Source organism: Alligator mississippiensis, chromosome 7 (assembly GCF_030867095.1).
Source record: "Alligator mississippiensis isolate rAllMis1 chromosome 7, rAllMis1, whole genome shotgun sequence".
In the NCBI taxonomy this organism is placed as follows: Eukaryota; Metazoa; Chordata; order Crocodylia; family Alligatoridae; genus Alligator; species Alligator mississippiensis.
Genome location: NC_081830.1, coordinates 56805764 through 56825971, shown reverse-complemented (window position 1 = coordinate 56825971; position 20208 = coordinate 56805764). Strand labels below are relative to the sequence as shown.

At 39.0% G+C, this 20208-nt stretch overlaps 1 protein-coding gene across 8 annotated transcripts in view; it reads right to left on the bottom strand.

Annotated features, from left to right (window-relative positions):
* Window positions 1-11398: 11398 nt before the first annotated feature.
* The window catches only part of U2SURP (U2 snRNP associated SURP domain containing), a 78227-nt gene continuing 69417 nt past the window's right edge, over window positions 11399-20208 (bottom strand). For all 8 annotated transcript variants that reach the window (XM_059731001.1, XM_059731003.1, XM_059731002.1 and 5 more), the window contains 4 exons: window positions 18961-19071; window positions 15137-15255; window positions 13531-13707; window positions 11399-12065 (listed from right to left, as the gene is read on the bottom strand). In XM_059731001.1, the coding sequence (XP_059586984.1) occupies window positions 11927-12065; window positions 13531-13707; window positions 15137-15255; window positions 18961-19071 (546 nt within the window). In that variant the 3' untranslated portion in view covers window positions 11399-11926. The remainder of the gene's footprint in view (window positions 12066-13530; window positions 13708-15136; window positions 15256-18960; window positions 19072-20208) is intronic.

Sequence of the window (20208 nt, the reverse complement as noted above, 5' to 3'; positions counted from 1 at the left end):
TCACAGGCTAGCTTAAGGCCATTTAATTTCTTCCTGCAGTGCTTTTCAGTATGGTAGATTACCCTTGCTGCTAGTTTGAGAAAAAATACAGTACATAGGTTGACATTGGATTTCTACCAAAGTAATGATGCATTCTAGTCTTGAATCAAAATCAATGCTCAACCTATACCTTGATGACAGTCTCTAAGTTGAAAGATGCTGATATTATGCCTTCTCAGCCATTACAGTCAAATTGCAAATTTCTGTATCAGAAATACTGAATATTGCTGGAATTGGAAGTACCTCATGACTCCAAAATCAGGGTATTTTTCAGCCCTTTAGAAACTGGCAGGCAATTTCCAGCCAGAGCTGCTGCTTGGAAATAAAGAGTAGTCAGGAAATTGTAGGATAAGCTTACACTAACTGTTGTATTATAAGGCTGCCCTGTAGGTACACTAGGACTCTACTGACTATCAGTGTATCCATCTTGAGATTCATCTTCAGCTGCTGACTGGGGTATATTATCTATCTCAATTTTTGCTAGTGGGGGGAGATGGGGGACATTGATGGTTTCCTTGCCAATTCAGGCCCATCCATCTTGACTTTGAGCTAAATATCTAAAGCATATGGCTAGACCAAATGTCACAACTTGCTGAGTTTCTTCTCAAATTATGTCAGTTGTGATTCTCCAAGATGATAAAAATAGTATTTCTCCATTTAACTGGGAGAGTGCTGATGGAAGACACATTGTTTGAGGATGCTTCTTGACTGGAACTCATTTCCTGCCTGGTTATTCAGGCTGCAAGATTCAGTGGAGGGGGACTGAATCAAGAGCAATAAGAAATAGAAACCTTTTTAGAACTGGTAAAGTTTTCAGCAACTTCTTTCTTTTTTAAATTAGTTTAATTTAATATTATGAAATTGTAAGATTGAAATATTTATGCTGTATAATAAACCTAGAAAATGTGGTAAACGCAAAGGAAAACTTCAGATGAATGCCAACATCTAGACCTTAATGTTTAACTATGGTTGCAAGTCTGTTTAAGAGTAAACATAGCTTTGCTAGTTTTACAAACACCACATGAAAGTCACATTCTTCAACCAAGATACAAGTTATAAGAATATGCTGCAATGTCCAAAAAGCAAATTCAATGTGTTCTGCTGAATGAATGCCCAAAAGGCTGCACTGAATGAAAATCTTGCAAATCTGCAAATCAGTGGAAGTATATATTTTAGCCAGATTGTTGCTGAAGAGAAAAATGGAGCAGCAATCTTTAAAATTATGGAATGATTATATTTTGCAGCATTCTTTTTAATATTGCTTAGCATTTCAGTCGCTTATCTAATCCCATGTTTTACTTGCTGATTTTTTTATAGTCCCACTAATGGCTGAAGTCTTAGGCAGCCATTAAGCTGTTGATGTAGCAATCTACCTTCTGAAGTACTCATTTTTCCTTCAGATGTTCCTTTAAAACTGTTCATGCGTAAGTCTATGCTGCAATTGAGTACCAAATGCAAGTGGCATATGTCAAAACGAAAGTAGGAGTTGATAACTATTCTTAGAGCTTAACAAATTGGGCATCTGATCTGTAGTGAGCTGTTTTTCCCTCCATTGCTACTTTACATCTGTCTCCATTTAGACAAAGTGGCATTTTCAAAAAAGTTTTGCTATTTGCAGATTCCTGATTGTGCAGCTGAAGAAATGCTTGAGTTTTGTGTGTGTCCTGGGGACACTATTGTAAAGTTACTATTTCTGTGTTTTACTGAAATTGCAACTCCTTGCACATGTTATGATGATGTACTACATATTCTGAAAGGGAATTAAGATAGTCATTGAATACCATTTATACTTTTAACAACATAGCTTTAAAATTGAATTCCTATCCAGTTTATTCATGTATCACTGATGCAACTAACCTCTAATCTGCTATAAAGAAATACATATGAAGAATAAATTTTGAAATTAACCAGTCTTGTCTAACAAATCTGTGGGACGGCAAGTCCTTCAGAACAAAGCAAGAGAGGAAAGCTCTCTTTTTTCTATGGTATTATCAAGCAACTTCCTAGACCCAGGTCTGTTCACCCAACAGTAGCATCCAACAGACAAACAGAAAGATTACTAACAAATACTAATACATACATCTCAACAGATTTTGCATTCCTGCAAGTCAAATTTCTGTCAATCTTACTGTTCTGCTTGTGTCTAACATAAGCACCTTTCAATCATACCCAGTCTAGAATTGTTTGTACACCAGCAGCACTCGGTAATTATTTGGGCTGGAGGGCAATTAGGGAGCTTTGGTGAAATGTTGCAAGCTGGGTTAGCACATCCTCTCGTCCCCCGCCCAACAGCTCACCAAAACTCCCTAAGTGGCTGAGTGATCCCAGCCCTGCCCGCCCATCCCATTACCAGCCCACCTGTGACCCTATCCTATCTGCCCAGCCAAGCACACCCTGCTGTCTCCATGGAGACCCCACTCACCTGCCCACCCACTCCATCCGGCACCCCCAGTGGTGGGTGCAGGGCAACAGGGACGGGGTACCCAGGCAGCAGGGTTAGGCCCAGTAGTAGCAGAGATGCTATCGGCAGGAGTCACCGCCAGGGCTTCCAGGAAGCAGAGCTAGGGCTGCTAGGGGCAGCATGACCAGCTGCACACACCATGGCCTGGACCAGCCCCTGCTCCTGGGCCAGGTGGGGCCAAGGGACCTGCTGCAGGCCGGACAAAATCCCTTGTGGGGGCCAGATCTGACTCACAGGTCATATTTTGCCCACCCCTGGTCCAGAGAAAACTGCGCTTCCCTTGCCTCTCCCCACCTCTCACCCATGTAATCACTAAGTTTTCTGAGCACTAAAGACTGTATATGGCTCTGATTTTGTCAAAACTCCAGCCCTTGTGTAAGACCAGGCAGGCCTTGGTGAGACATCTTGTATAGTAAAACTAAGAACAGGCATTAGGTCAGGGCTTTCCAAATGGTGGACAACGAACTACATGCAGCCCATGCCGGTTTAAGTTGCAGGTGGCCACCTGGGCTCCTGCCCAGCTGCTGCTCGTCCTACCCCCAACAGCAATTGGAGTCTCTGGGGTTCCCTTCCCTCCTCTGGCTTTTGCTAACTACACCCTCCCCAGAAGGGCCCACACAGGCATGTGGTGTAGCAGCAACTGACACAGGGTAGCAATTTGGGGAGGAAAGGGGTGCCTGCACCACCTGTGGCTCCAGCTTGCTCTGGTGTGGCCCGTGGGTATGTGGCCTCCATTGGTGGTTGGCTCCAGGCTGCTTAGAAATTGGACAGCCCTGTATTGGGTAATAGATTTATGCAATATGCCTCCTCCACAGAAAAACTAAAATTTAAGATTCTCCACAACTGCTGTACATATTTAAAAACCACTTAATCCCCCATCTTTTTATTTTAGCAGCAATTAGATGTAGGAAATATTTGTTGACCAAGACCAGGAATATACATGTGAAACCAACCCAGGCCTCCTTGACAAATCTTTGAAAAAACAAGGGAGGTCAATGCTGCCAGTGGGAGAAGAACAAAAGCTATTATAAAGACCCTAACAGTTTGGCAAAATTTCTGAATAGGAAGAATTAGGGTCAACAAAGAGAAAAGTTGTCAAGGACAGAAACTTGCAATAGACAGAATATAAATATAGATTTTAAAAATAAAACTGATCATTTTCTCAGTGTCATTTGGAAAATGTTCTACACCAAATACAAAAATCATAAAGCAAATAAGGGAAAAAACCTGTTAATGTGAAACTGTCATTTCCTTTTCAAGTAACCACAAGCACAAAACTTTCCAGCTTACATCTATCAGCGTTAAACAGAAAAGCACCCTTACACAAGCTTAGCCTTTAGCAAGGAAGTGATGGAAGTCATAGGCTTATAGAAACAGATGAGAAAAAATCATTGTGTGTGTTAGGGTTTTGGGGAAGTTTTTAAGATAAGAAGTTTTCTGGAGTCCCGTAAAAGAATAATGCATGTAGGTGAAATTCATTAGCATTTCAGATATGACACTTAAATGAAAATGGTTGTAATCTCCCATGTCTTTCCCCTGAGTGTCACGAGTGTGGGTTCTTCTCGAACCTCACTGTGGCTCCTTGGGCTGAACAGCCTGGCTATTGGGGTGACTTTGGGCCGGTCCCCCAGAGGCCTCGCCTGCCACATCTTTGATGATGTTTATATTTGGATGGGGAAGACAATGTTTGGCCTGCCTCCCTTGGCACCTTCCCTTGGTCGTTCCTGCTGTTCTTCCTTTGTAGGGCGCCACCTGCCCTACACCCCACCTAACACCAACCATGATGTCGTCACCTGTGTTGCCGAGGTTGATATTCTGAACCATCTTGGCACTTGGTCTCTCGGGATCTTTGGCCATGGGCTAATGGTGATGCTTCTATGCCAAGCGTCTCCTATGGCCCCACTTCCCTCTGCCTACACGGCATCCGGCTTCAGCACTGTTCCATCCCCCAGCGTAACTCTTCCCTGGGTTTGGTACCTGACGTCCGTCACCTACGTCTGGATCCTGGCACTGCTGGGTCCTGCCATACTCCACTCAGCACTGCCACCTTCCTCGGTCCACACCAATAAGTAGATCCTTGGGTCCTCCTTGGCCCTACACTGCTGTTGTGACCCCTTTCTGGGGCACCTACCAGGTCCCCTCGCTGGGGCCGCTCAAGAACTCTGGCCCTTCCTGGCCAGTTGGGGACTCTATTTCTGGTCCCCTGGGCTTGTCTTCCGCCGGGTCTTTTATCCCAGCTCTAGGCGTCTGGCTGACCAATCAGCCCTGGCCACTCTTATAAAGCATGCTCATGTGGATGCGGGAGCCGTTCCCAGCTCCTCTCAGCTCAGCCGCTTTTTTTTCTTTTGATCATTTCCCGCAACAGTTCTGGCTACGATTTCACTTTTGCCAAAATTGGCTTCCAGCACGGCGTCACGCTGCCTCCCCATCTCTTCTGGTAAGTCTTTTCCACAATGGTTCATTCAACATTCATTTAAAAGCATTAACTAACTGTAAATAATAGCTCTTGGAATAACTCACCTCATCATTAGAACTAAGAATTTTCATATACTTCTTCTGAGCAGTTTTAATATTTAAAAGGTCTGAAGTATTGGAAATAAGTCAACAGCTTTGTTGGGAAAGGAACTCTGGAAATTAGCCTAATATTCCATGTCATTATAATAAGTCCAACCGCTTTTGAAAAGAAAGTTCACTTAATTTAGGAAGACATAATAAAAACATTAAATACCAACCTTAAAAAAAAAATTTTTAAAAATCAAGAAGAATTCTCACCTCAGCTAATTCCATAACCACTACCCTGAAACAAAGAGTTTACTGGACTATCATAGTCAGAACAGAGACACTGTAGAAGAAAAAATATAAGCAAACTAGGAAAGCTGCTTAATATTTAGTATACATTCATGTACTTGGAAACATACCGAGATCATTTATTTTTTTAATTTCAAACAGAACATGGGCACAGGAGGTATGATCTATTTATACTACATTCAGTGTAGGGCTGCAGCAGTCATAGTAAAGTAAATGCAAACACAACAGACTCAATCCGACAACACACAGCCATGACAGTCATCCTAAATGCAGCATTTGGACCCAAATGCATTTACAAAATAAAATTACTAATTTAAAATAGTCCCATTCTTCCCCAGGTACAAGATTTAATTTCCCCACAAAGGCTATGAATGAGTGGCATAAAGAAACAAATTTCCAAAATCATTTACAGTTGCCCAGAAAGGATTACTTGCACATTTTGGCCTCTGTTTATTGTGTTTGCATTGTCTTGCACATTTCTTGTAAAAAGCTGCATTTTTTATTAATTTGGGCTTTCTAAATAGTCCTGAATAATGGACTACAATGGATACAAAAGTAAAATGTCCTTCATGTATTCATCTATAAATATTTTCTTTCTACATTAAAAGAGACCAATCTAAAATGCTTTCTGACCATTTGAAATAGCAGCCTGGAAGAGACAGAGCTGGACTTTCCTTATTATGAATTTTCAAATGTGGTGCCTAGCAACTTTGCTGTTTCAAACAGCAGGCATGTCAACTACATGCCAAAATACATTTTGTTAGATATAACTTTAAATGTAACTAAAAACTGACTTAAAAAAAATCAAATAAAACTACTTTGAAAGCAATTGAATACTGAAAATTTGTCGGCCTTGTCAGATTCAATCAACCTAGCATTTGTTAACCTGTTCATTAAAAAAAATAAATTCCTTTTTTTTTCCTTCATTAAGCTTCAGATTTTAAAAAAGGGAAAATGTATTGAAAACGCTGGATGTCTTAAATCCAGGTTGTACTCCACGCTTCCTCATTAGCCAAAACATTGCAGTATTTATTTCCCTAAAAGAAAGCTATTGGGGATGAGCACTAGCTACTACATCATGTTTTTGTTATTTTAAAACAATAATCAGGACAAGACAATATCAATGTAACCCTAAGGGAATTTGTCCGTAGAAAAGGAAACTAGGTCAATGCAGGATAGGCTGGCAGAAACTTAAATAAAAAGCACATAACTGAAATAGCATAAATGCAGAAGAACTCCAGAAAAAAATGCCCAAAACAAAACAAGAAACCTGGAGAATACCCTCCACTGCCTCCTGTACCCAATCAGATCTGCTTGATTAATAAAAAGGTGATTTGTGACTATATTCATCAATAAATGTTGTGAGTTAGTTGCTGGGAGGGGAGGGGGGTGGAGATTAGATCAGATCATTATTAAGATGGTCACACAGCAGTTTTTAAAGTAGTTATATATCTCAAAGTGACAAATGATTATCAAAAAGCTTGAGCAGGAAGTGCGACAAACTATCATTTGTTAATGTGTTTTAGCCTTTTGTTGCTACACTCAACTACCATGAGTCTTGAACATATACAACCCATTATATATGTGTTGTATCCATTATGAATGGCGAACAGTTTACAACTAAGGTACAGTCTGAAACTTACTTCGTATAAAAACCAAGGAGACTCAAGCCATAGTCCAAAGAGCATTTCCTAGTCTCCTGCAGGGCAACATCCTTGCCTCCTCTACATTATCCCTTTAAAAGAGTCAGCTACAATGGCAAACCCCTTGCTTTTCCACTTAACTAAACACTAGTTTTCACTAGGATTTTCTATGCAGTAAGAAAAGCAGCAGCTTTCTCCATTATGATGTGGCCCACATACTACAGGCCTGTATTAATCTTACTAATATTTTCCAAAACATATATTCACAGAAGTCAGGACTAGTTCACAAGCAACAAGAACTAAATTTTCAGTTAAGAATTCAATTGACCGTTCAATTGACCCAGAGGCCTTTGTTAAACAATGCTTATCATATAAAGCTGAGTTTAGGATATGTTATTGGGCAAATGCTTCACTAATACACATGTGCATAACAGATTCAAGAATATAATCATAGTATACAGTTTGAGTTTAATTTTTAGTCTTTAAGATATCACCAAAGCGAGCACCAACAACGCAAAGGCTCCATGGATGTTATTTAGCCACAATGGTAATGACGACTTCATCTTTCCTCCTGAAAGGAAAGATCTGAGGCCACAGAAAATGACAGGGTATGCTGTATTTACTTAAATGCAAATTAAGACAACTCCAAATGACTCCAAATTAAGACAACTCACCAGTAATTAGATTCTGTACATGGAAAATGTAAAAATGTTATAATTTTCTATGAATAGAATTGTATTACTGGTCATTTTAAATTAATCCCTCCTGCTTCCCGGGCAGCACGGAAAGCAGTAGCAAGAAAGCAAATGTGTGTGTGTGTGGGGGGGGGTCAAGTAGTGTGACCCCTGCCCTACCCCTTGGCTCCCCAACTTTGCCCTCCCCCCCCACCATGTGCTGTCCTTGTAGCCTACAATCTGCCCCCCGCCCTGCCGTCTCACCCCACTCTGTTGCCTCCCCACCACTGCCTTTGCCCAGTTCCTCCCCCCATGTCTCCCCCTACCACTTACCCTCCCTCCAACTGTGGCAGGCACTGGCCCCACTCCAGCCTGAAGCACCTTTGTTCCAGCCCCAGTAGCAGCAGTGGTAATGGCAGTTCAAGCCAGATTCCATCAACAAGGGTAAGGGGGGCCGGGGGAGAGGAGAGGAGAGGAGAGGAGAGGAGAGGAGAGGCGGAGACAGCAGGGGGAGCAGACAGAAGCTGCAGCTCTTACCTGATCCTGGTTGAGAATAGTCATCACCTTATATTCAAGTACAAGACAAGCAGCTTCCCTGTCCCCCACCCCCTTGGATTTGAGTGAATACAACACAGTATAACCTCATAAATCCGTTACCAAAAATCTGGAATTATCAAAAATCCAGCACTTCCCTCACCACTCCGGGACCAGCCCGTTCCCTGCCACCCTCCCAGATGTAAAGGGGGAAGCTTACATGTAGCGGCTACTGCCACCATTCACCACACTGCACCGTTGCTCCAGGACTGGCCACCACTACCCACCTTTCCCCCCTGTTCTACAACCAGCCACTGCAGTTTCAAAAATCCAGCATTTTCAAATTTCCAGCAAGTGCTCAGTCCCGAGCATGCCGCATTTGTGAGGTTATACTGTACTATATTTAATTCCCACAGAATCAGAGTATCAGTTAGAAAATTGGTTTTGAATCCTTTTATCAAAGTTTGTTCAAGGAAGATCAACCTCTGCACTCCCAAATCACCAACACTGCCAGTTCCTCCAATTATACATGCTCACTACTCCTATTCTAAGTCAGGGAACAATTGTGTTATCACCCCAAAAAAAATCCAAGGAGCATCCCCACCCATCATTTGTAACTAACTGCACATGCAGGCTCTTTTGCAGGCCCTGAGGCAGAAGAGAAAGCATTTCTCATTAGCTGGGCTTCCCATACATTCTTGGCTTCAGGGATTTTTCTCCATTTTAGTAGAAAATGACTGAAAGAGGACTAGGAGCAATGGCCTCAAGCTTCAACAGGGGAAATTTAGGTTGGAGAGTAGAAGGAACTTTCTATCAAGGTGATCAAACACTGGAACAAGCTGCCTAGATAAACTGTGTAAATTTTTATCCCTGGAAGCTTTGAAGAGCAGGTTAGACAGCCACTTGGCTGGGATCTTGCCTTGAGCAGGGGGCTGAACTTGATGACCTTGAGAGGTGTCTTCCAGTCCCACTTTCCTGTGATTCTATGGTGCAGTTACAGAGGGATCATCAGGCTTTAACTTCGTGTGCTCAACAACACAAGCTCTGAACACCGATTTCTCCTTTACACAATCAGGAATTAGTCGTTACAATCAGAACTAGTCATTTTGACACTACAGAGAAATTTTCAACTTTCAAGGGCGGTTGAATTTTCCCTTTCCAATATTACTTAATTTTTGTAAAGGATCTTGTGTCTAGAAGCTGTATTCCTATTACCCAAGCCACAAACAAAATTATTTAGAAAGAGAATAGGATAAAGAGAATCAAAATATGTTCTGTTCAACAGAAACTGGTGTCAAATTTGCAGATTCTTAATAACTAGTGACAGTCTATTATTAACACAACAGCTTTTCTAAAGCCAAGGAAATGAGCAAAGAGAACAAGAGGTAAGAGAATGATAATACACAGTGTTTATGGATTATAGGTGTTGATAAAACTAACATAAAATGAAACCATTACAAAATGTAAGTCATGGTAATGTCTATTCTAAGAGTTGGGAGGTTGAAATTATTATAAAGTTACCCTCGGCGATTATGGATGTTCCGAGTTACAGACCTATGAACAGAGCAGCTATTAACACTGTTTTTAATGTAATGACTTCCCTCTTAAGCACTTGAAGCTATGACATGAAACACATTCTAGGCCACAGATACAAGTACATTTATGTGATAAACTAAATTTATCTTGTACCTAGAACTAAATCACCTATAAATTACATGCTATTTCATCACTGTTGCAGATGCTTATAAACAGATGTTTATTTGACCAGAGTTGAGGGGGGTTTTTTATGATGTGAAGCAAGGACTTCCCCCATGCCCACGCTCATGTGCCACACTTGTGCTAATTTTTGCCCTACTAATATTTTGTGATCAGACCTTACATTAACAATATTTAAAGAGCTCTTTCAGATACATTTTTAATCAAATAATAGCAAAGCCAATGCTATTGTTTGCAGCTGAATTCATAATATTACACCTATACTCTATAAGCCAAAGGATAAGAAAACGTTAAGAACAAATACTGCATCTTAACCAATAGGGCTGAGACTAAAACATTGCTAAAATAGGTTTATATAGCATTTTCATATAGAACTCAAACAAATTATTCATTTCTCATATATGATGCAACTATTCAATACTCTGTTAGAGTTTACAACACACATCATGTACTACTTCTTTGTATTTCTAAAAAAATCCAGAATGTCTCTGTCAGTTTCTAGGTTATCAGGCACAACATTCAGTAATGCTTCATTTAGGAACCATCCCATCTATAAATGTAGGTATTATTAGATCAAAGGCACCAATGGGAAAAGGTAAAGAAGATTAGAAAAGTAAATATGCAGACTTTATTAAAGAATATTTTTATCCTGTTTTTGTAACCACCTTTAGCATCTTAAGCTATGCACATACAAATTTACACATTTTTCACTGTCCTACCTGTAAAACTCAAGACTTTAAAAGCTGCAGATACACCAGCCTATCAGTACATCCAGGACTCCATGGCTATAATAAAGCACAGCTGCAGCTTTTAGAAACATTTCACAGGAGTCCAGGACCCTTTTTATTTTATTTTTTTATTACAAATTGCCCATGTCTCCAAAGATAAGCACTGAATGCTCTGGACATCCTACAGTCCCCAAATGAGAGAGTTAAGTGATGAAGAGCAAGATGAAGGAATATACATCAATACCTAAAACAGGAAGAGCAGGAGGCAGCCTAAAATGAAGAAAGTTAGCAGCCTTTTGGTTCCAAAATAATAAACAAACATATATTAAACCGTAATGTGTGTCCCATTTTGAACAATTTCCCAAGGAATACATTTAATAAAAACACATAATGTAAAAGCTCTCCTTTTGGAATAAAAATCTACTTTTGAAAAACCAATACAGGATGTACTATGTTGCAATCATTGTAACTATATTTAGTGAGAAAAAAGTCATTCAAGTCTTGAGCCTTGCTTTCCTTTCAACATTCCCATAGACATGTCATTAATATGGCTTATTAATGTATCACTGTGCATACAACCCCTCTAGGGGTATATCTAAATTCATTCTAGTTTCTGAGATATTCCCTATACTTAAAATGGAGAATACTGTTAGACCACAATTTTTTTTTTTAATTAATGTCCACATGGACCATAACCTGCAATGTTAAAGTATCACAATCAGAAATAAGGTTATCAGATGGATCCCAAGGTGCTCTCATCTTGGTATACAAACTAACAAAAAATGAGACCACAGCTGTTGATATATAATATATTGAAGAAAGTTTTCCAACACAGTATGTCTGAAATACACAGTACTTCCAAACAAACTATGAACACTTTGAAAGATTCACCATCTGAGCAAGAAAACCACATCTTAATTTTCTGTTCAGATTTTATTTGAAATCTAGTTCAAATTGTCAAAGCTACAAAAAGGGGGAACATTTGAATTATTTCTATGTCACAACATTCTAAAACAAAATATCACTACTGCCAGCAGATCAGTTACACACATTTCTGATGAAATTTCTAAACACAAAAATGTTTCATTTGGGGAAATAGCCACAATGAAGATATTTTGTACAATATAAAACAATGACAGGTCTCCAGATGCAGTTACTTATGAGTATACACGTGCATTCACAAAAAAAAAAAAAAAAGAAAAAAAAAATCAGGAATGCTTTTTTGTTTGATTTTTTTGTTTGTTTTTTAAACAGACTGTTCAGGCACAAAAACAAAACCGCATTTCTGTTAAGTGACAGCATCATTAAAAAATATTAACAGTGTCAGTGTTTGCTTTTCTTCGACTTCTTGTGAGATCTGTGTGGAGAACGAGACTGCGACCTGGATTTTTTCCCTGACTTTTTAGGGGACCTGGATCGTGACCTTCTTGATCTTTTGGGTGTCCTTGAGCCAGATGGGGACCTGGAAAACAAAGTTTTTCATCAAGCTGAGAGCCAATTTGATTTTTTTGTGAAGTTATTTAACCCCCCCCATCATCTTATTTTCTCAAGACTAAGTAATACAGAAATATTTTAAACAGGGACAACAGACATTGACTACTGTATCTTGGTAATAGGCACTAGATATGTATTTATGAAATTTTAAAATGTGCACTGGATCACAATTTTAGTATTCCAATAGCACAAGAACATCATCCTCAACTAGTATCATACCTAAATCAGGCAGATAAATCTACAAACTTCCCCATATGTGTCTGCAAATGCACCTCCAACCTTACCATTCAAAGCCAACCTAATTCAATATTGTACCAAACAAAAGAGTGATGCTGTAAAGTGTATCATGCTTGAAAAGGCTCTATTATCCTGACCAAACATATTCAACTTGTGCCTTGACCTAGGAGACTTGAAAAGAATGAACAGTAAAAATACAGCACAAGCCATCTCTCACAATGCACTCATCTGATCTCATGTTTCATCAGGCTACATCACCACTGTCTGAGCACTGCAGAAAAATATCAGCAGCCCAAAATACCATTCTGCTTTTAACACAGGAAGCTGATAGCTGATTATGTTTGAAAAAAACAGCACATACAGAATGTATCACAAGTTTTTTTCTACCAACTCACTTATGGAAATTCCCCAACCTGTGCGCTACAGACTGCATGATATAATAAGCTAAACATTCGGACCCAATACTAAGAGCAAACAAAGCAAAACAAATGACACAAACCTGATCAAAAATGCAGATCAAAATTTTTTATACCAGAAAAGACTAACTGCATGCATGACACAGGCTAGAGACTAGAATTTGCATCAGTCCAGCATGACATCATTAAGCTATCTACTTACATTAAGCTATCTACTTGTGTTACTGAAAACATCGAGCATACTTAGGTACTGTAAGTAATTTTGAAAAAAAAAAATTCTTCATCAGAGGGAGAAGCATCAGGTAGGCAAGGCATGTGGGTGCCTGCAACATTTTCACTATGTATTAAGATACCATAAACCAGCAAAGGTTTTCTGCATCTAAGCTCACATCCATGAAAATCTTAACCTAAAATGACTTTAATGGCATTTTTAGTCACAAGTGCTAGTAAACACATGTATGAGATCAGAAAGAATGAGAAAAATCTTGCTGACAGGTAGGCAATACAAGATCCAAGAAATAAAGGTAAAATAAAGCAAAATACAGCCATCCATTCTGAATATAATACAATGTTAGTAAAACCAGCTACATAGCCTAGTATTATAGGTAATTCTTGTGTAGGCAAACACTAGGCAAGTGAAGGAAACCTGTAGTCAGACAGCCTGCTGGTACTGTTGCCACCCTTTCACCCAACGTGCTATACCATGCACTAAAAAAAAAAATACACACACACACACACACACACACACACAACAGATTTACAGAAGAGCTGCCAACTTACCTTTTGGCTTTTTTACTGACGTCTCTAGGAGAGTCTTTGTGTGATGACCTGGAACGTGAGCTCTCTTTGTGGGACCTTTCAGATCGCTCTGAGCGCTCTGATTTTGGTGATGGAGATTTTGCTCGTCTACTGCCACTGCTGCGAGATGGACTGGGTGATGCGCTGTGTCGTCTTTTCCTTTGCCAAGGAATCAAGAGAGGTTACATAATTTGTCTGGACAGAAAGTATTCAGTTTTTTTTAAAAGGCCCCCCCCCCTTTATCAATGTAGTATACAATTTCATTCATTCCTTTAAAGTGCATTAATGAATGACTTTCAAGCTGTGAAAAAAATTAGGTAGGTGATTAGACTTCCTGTGGTTCAACACACCAAGACCTATGAATGAGCCTAGTTCATGGCTGATCACTACAAATTCTTGAAAGATCAAGCCCAGTTACAACGGCTAGGTACAGACATTACAAACAAACCAGTTTAAGTAATCAGAAACTGGTTTAAACATGTAACAGAACATAAGTTCAGTGCACATAAACCAGTTTGAAAATGGCTAAAACCAGTTTGAGATAAACCTAGCTGAATGCAGTATCAGACTCAACTGATTTGGGTCAAACCAGTTTATACAATGTCTGTCCCAGACACCTTGCTGGTTTAAATTAAACCAGACTCACTGAGCATCCCAGCATGCTCTCTGGGCTGGGCAGGTCTCTCTGCTCCACAGCAGAGCTGGCCCCTCCCCTCTGCTCCCTGGCTAGAGCTCGGCAGAGACTGCAGGCATCTGCCTGGCTTCCCCCTGCTAAGCACAGATTTCCTCTGTCTTCTCTGCCTTACACAGGCACCTCTCAGCATTAGCTAGCAGACTATATGCTGGCTACAGTCTGGGACAAAGACAGGAATCAGCTGGTAATGCCCCTCTGTTGTTTTCTTAATGGGGTGACAAACACTAAGTTAGGGGTGATAAACACTGTGTTATCAGTTCCCTGCTGATCTGGGGGCGACCCCTCCCTAATCAGAGCATCCCGCCAGGGCCTGGCCAAGCCCCCCTTCAGCTCAGCACTGTCAAAGGGAAGGGAGGGCTGCTCTAGCACCCCCCCCCCCAGCTTCTAGTCTGAGCCACTCCAGGCATGTGCCTGCATTTCTGGGATGTCTGTACAGTTACAATCTGATTCAGCCTAGCCACATGAGACAAACCTACAAAGTTTGAATCAATTCAGGCTCAGGCTTTTTTAATATCTGCTCCTAGCCAAGCAGTGTACTATACTTCATTAAGCTGTATTAAGACAAGTTAAATGTGTGTTTGAGGGGGGCCAGCATACAGAGTGTACAAGAGACTGCATACTTTCAATTGATTTAGAGGGAGATTTTCATTGTGAGGCAAGAACATTAAGACCAATACAATTTACTTTAAAATAATGACTTAAGTCCAGTTTTCCAACCGATAACTTTCAGTTCATTTACTCCTAATATCGTAGATAAGTATACATCACTTTCAAAGAGGTCATGTTTTCCTTTGAGGATGGGGGGGAGGGGAGAAGAACCTTTATAAGTCTTCAATTGTCTACAAAACTACTAAGCAAGTTTTCATTTGCATTGGAACAAAATAAAAATTGCACCTTTCTTTTCTTGTTGGTGTACATTCTTCTTTCTCCTTCTTATCTTTGGATCTGGATTCAGATTTTTCCTTGTCTTTCTTGTCTCTTTCCCGTTCTCTTTCTAATTCCTTTTCTTTTTCCTGTGTTATTAAAAAGCATTGAGCATTTTAGATTAGGTTCTATGGTGAAAGGGTAAGGGTATCCAGGATACCTGACCAATGATACAAGTTTTGAATAGAGGAAGGAAAAGGAGCAATGCTATGAAATATGTGGAGTAAGAGAAATCTGTTTTCCAAACAGGAGAAAAGCTGAACATAATGGCTGCTTGCAGACATTTAAAAAAAAAAAAGTGGTATTTTAAACTCAGTGTGTTCCTATGCTGAGCCCAGCGCATGCCCAAAACAGGCAGCACCTTAGTTGGACCTGGCCCGCCTGACATCTGTATACATCAGGCGCTTTAGTGGGGCTTTTTGGCACTTTTATTCAATAGCTGATTGAATCAGCTTCAGCTAAAAGCACCAAAAAGCCCTAGTGAAGTGCCCAATCTATACAGATGCTGCAGAACCAGGTCAAAGTAACAGCTGCTTCTTCCGGTAAAGCACGTTTTTATTTTATTTTTATTTTTTTTCCGAACATTAGCACCAGGGCACCCACAACAGGGATGTACATGTACATAATTTTACAGATTTAAGAGAATTGCTACTGCTGCAATAAATTTGAAAGAAAGAAATAACTTCTTAAGAACTACAATCTTCTAAATTTCCATTTTCAGGAGTAATGTGAACTTCTCCCTGCTTAAAAATACACATTCTACTAGTCCCTGCATGTCTTGAGATTGGGACCACCTTATATCTATGTTACAGAAAAAAATTCCAAGAACTGTACTGGCACATGCTTCTCCCAGGTATTAGCAAACATGTGTTTTACCATATGTGTAAATGAAGGAAAATTTAAAAGAAAACAAAATTAAAAGTTAAGAACAGTGAGCTTTTTGAGTTCTTTTGTCTGCTCATCTAACATCCTCTAAAAAAACTGACTAAGAACAAGCCTATATTGTTAGAAAACTTGGACACAGATGCTAAAATGAGATGCTAGCACCAATATCCTCCTGAAATTACATCAACATTTCTGTTTGTAGCAAGAAGCCAACTATACACCATAACATGGAAGGAGATGAACCACTCTAATTTCTGCAGTACCACCAAAAGAGCCAACATGGGATGCCATTATTAAACACTGATAAAAAATAACTTTCTCCTTTTATTTTGTTCTGCAACCACTGAACTAAAAAAGACTGATGACAAGATAAATATTTCAACATTTCAAAGATAACATCTTCTATGACAGAAAATCCCAGAACATCTGAATCCTATTTCTCACATCTTTAAAATATGGAATAGTTGAACCTAAAGCCTATTGGTTACTCTTTCCCCTGTTAGTCCTTTACACCTGTTGTGTTGAGTTATACACTAACATTTCACTGAAATCAATGGACTGTTAATATGTACTTGGGCACAGTTGTCAATACAGCAAACTAGTTTTATCTGGATGGACTTAGATAAGCCAGCAACAGTCCAGTTGTTAAATAGCTAAACATTTATTTTTTTTTTTTCAAAAACCAAATGTCATACTATGAGGTGACTTATCCTTGAGATGCTCATTCATGGTAACTTAAATAGGAAGGAAAGAGTGACCATCTGAAGGTTTCATGTATTTTTCTTACTCAACTGTAAGCTTTATTTTACAGTCAACACAAAGAAGACATTTATGCACCAAATAAAGGAAAACAGTGCTGTGGGCAACAGCATGAAAATATCCATTGCAATTACAACCAAATATTTATTAATATTTGACTTTGCTAACGGAATAAATCAAAATAGCCAATCAGGACCATGCCCGTATAGAACATATACGTTTGACAAAATTATCTGAATTGTAATCTCTATTTTTCAAACGATTTGCTTATAGTATATACATTATGCCTACTGCTCAAGAGAACATCATTTCATTTTCCAATTATAGCCAAAACAGAGAAAGTGAGGTGCCTTAAAATGTCAACTACACTTAAAATAGAGGTTCTTTAACTCGAGCAGAGCACTATAACACTAACATGTAAACCTCCTCCACTAAGCAAGTCTGGACTCACATAATAACTGCCATTCACTGGGTCAGAAAATATAGCCTCCCTAGTCCAGTATCCTGGACCCCACAGTGAAAGAGGTGATGGTAACTGGAAAGGTAAGCAGAGCATGTCCAGAATTTTCCACTTCCCCGCTCCTTCTCCAGTGCAGCTTCCAGAATTCAGAGGTTTAGGAAGATCCGATTCAGAGGCTGTAACCCCTACCTATCATATTCAACACCTATTAATGGACCTTTCCTCTATGAATTTGCTGAATCTCCTTTAACATAAGTTAAAACTATCATCCTCCACAATGTCTTGTGACTGAGTTCCACAAGTTAATTAAACATTTAAAAAAAAAACAACTTCCTTTTGTTCATTTCAAACCGGCTACCTAACAATTTCATATTACATCCCCTCTAGCATTGAGGGGTAGTAAATAATAAATCTATTTACTTTCTCTGTACCATTATTATGTAAAGCTCTATTTTGCCTTATCCTCATCATTTCTTTTCTAAGCTGAAAAGTCCTAGACTATTTTATCACATCACATGGAAGCTCCTCCAAGCCTCTGATCATTCTTGTTGCCCTTCACTGTAACTTTTCTAGTTTTTCTGTATCCTTTTTGAGGTGAGAGGAACCAAAACTACATACAATTTGACAATCCTCTTTCCTAAAAGTAACCTGCAAAGTCTATTTTTAAGGAATTTAACACTACAATTATGTGCTGAAAGCCCAAAAGAACAGTAGGCAGGGCAACACAGCACAAATCACTGTTTTAACTTCCAAAATATTGTGTGAATAAATCCAGCTCTAGTGACATACCAGATCCAATGATTCAATAACCACTACCAGTGTCTACAGGGCTAGCCAAGTTAGATTAGACTCTTGGGCACAGTTTACTCATAGGATACAGATTTGAGAACATTTCTCTTGTATTTAAAAAAAAATGCAAAATCATGACATAATTTTTCAAAACACCTCTGATCTAAGTACATAGTCTATGCTCCAAATAAGATTTTTTCCCTTACTATCTGCAAACATGTAACACATCTAGTGTGTATCAATTTAGCAATAGAGCTATAAACAGTCTACAACAATGTTCTCAACCTTTTTAGACTCAAGACACCCTTCCAGAACTTTTATGAATTGAGCAGCACTCCATTTCATACACAAATGTATTTATTGAGTGTCTGGGCAATGGGGATGGGGCAGCAGCCGGGCTGGGACAAGACTGAGCCTGCAATTCTCTCTTCACACATGCTTATCTCCTCGCACCTCATGAAACCCTTCAAAAGATCTCGTGGCACCCTGCTTGAGAATCACTAGTCTACAGCCTACTTCCAGGTACAGAATTAATTTTTCATTGGATTAACCAGACTACCTTGTTTCATTGTCAATAAAGTCCATAAATGAGTGTCTCCCTCAAGTTTTCCAATTGGTTCTTGCCAAGCTATTTCAGGCAGCTGCATTTTTTTTTTTTTTTTTTTACACATTGCTTTTCTCAATTAACTCTAAAATACTCAATATATTTTGATACAAGTAAAAAGGCATATTTATTCCAGGGAAACTCCTTGACTAATCAAGCCTTAATTTGGAATCAGTATAGAATTTCAACTAAAGGCATTTGTTAATGTAAGACCTCTAATACAAAACTATATCTGAAAAATACAGTAATAGCCAATTAATGGAATCACAGTGGAATATTCAAAGGATCATTTCTTACCCTCTGAAGAAGTTTGTCTCTGTAGTGTTCAACCTGTTCCTGAAAACTTTGGCCTGGTTTCTTGGGTCTTTTTCCAGACTCTAACTCATCCTGGAATTTCATCACCTTAAGCTGCAAAATATAAAATATTTATTTAAAATGCATCTTTTTACTGGGTTTACATCTTTCCAGTTTTAAAAAGTTGCCTAAAAGTGATTTGTGTACTTTGTTCTTTCAATGTGCATGTATGAAAGATAGCAATATTAATTGTATTAACAGGATCAGTGATGAAATTGGGTACTTGATCTTTGACACCTGCAACCATGTTTACCAAGAACTATTAATAACATCTGAGATTTATTCTCAGTTATTTTACTCAATTTTGTGCTCACTATTGGGTTGTTTGTTATACCCTAAAACTTCTAAAACCACAGTCTACATTTTTTGCAAATGAGACAGTTTATTGCAGGTTTCTTACAATATTGTTTCTAACTCTTGTCTGTAGGAGTTTCTTAGAAACTGCTTTTATATTTAACCCTAAATATTAAAAAAACTGAGTTCAAGTGACTGATAACCAAGACAAAACTACTAAGCCTTTGCTTCTGAGATGTTGAGTGCTTGCGTAAAATAATTTTCTTTCAAGATAAATTTAACATATCGCCTTTTTATACACAAGCCATTATGCCAACAAATTCAGCTCGTCAGAAGTAATGCTGCCTTTCTGTGACAGCATCTCCACCAAGATTCACAGCAATAGCAAGTCTTTGAGGCTGTTTTCTCAGTAAGGAACTTCTCCTTTCCTTCTTTCTATGCTAAACTTTTCCATCAAACTATATAATTTTATTTCAACTTCTTAAATTTTGCTAAATAGTCAAAAATATTTGTATTTTCTTTATGTATTTCCACAACTGATGCTATTTCCTACAAGCACTATTTAGCATCTGCATATAAGCAGCATTGTATCTACAAGTACTCCTTTATTTTATACTACAGTCATTGGATAAAATACATTAAACAGCACTTGAAATAGGGACCAGAGTCAGGAGGTCTCTCCTTCCCAGGGAAGAGCCTAAATCAATAGACTAGATAGGGTCTTTTAAATGCATATCCTGGCCTAATGAATCTTGAACTTAATCTTTAACAGCAGAAGCAGACAGGCATAACCTGTCACCTAATGATTAAGGCAGTTTCCTAGGAGATGAGATGTGGTTTTCACTTGCCCTGTTTGAAAACATTGATGCCAGATGTCCCACACCCTGGGGAGTGCTC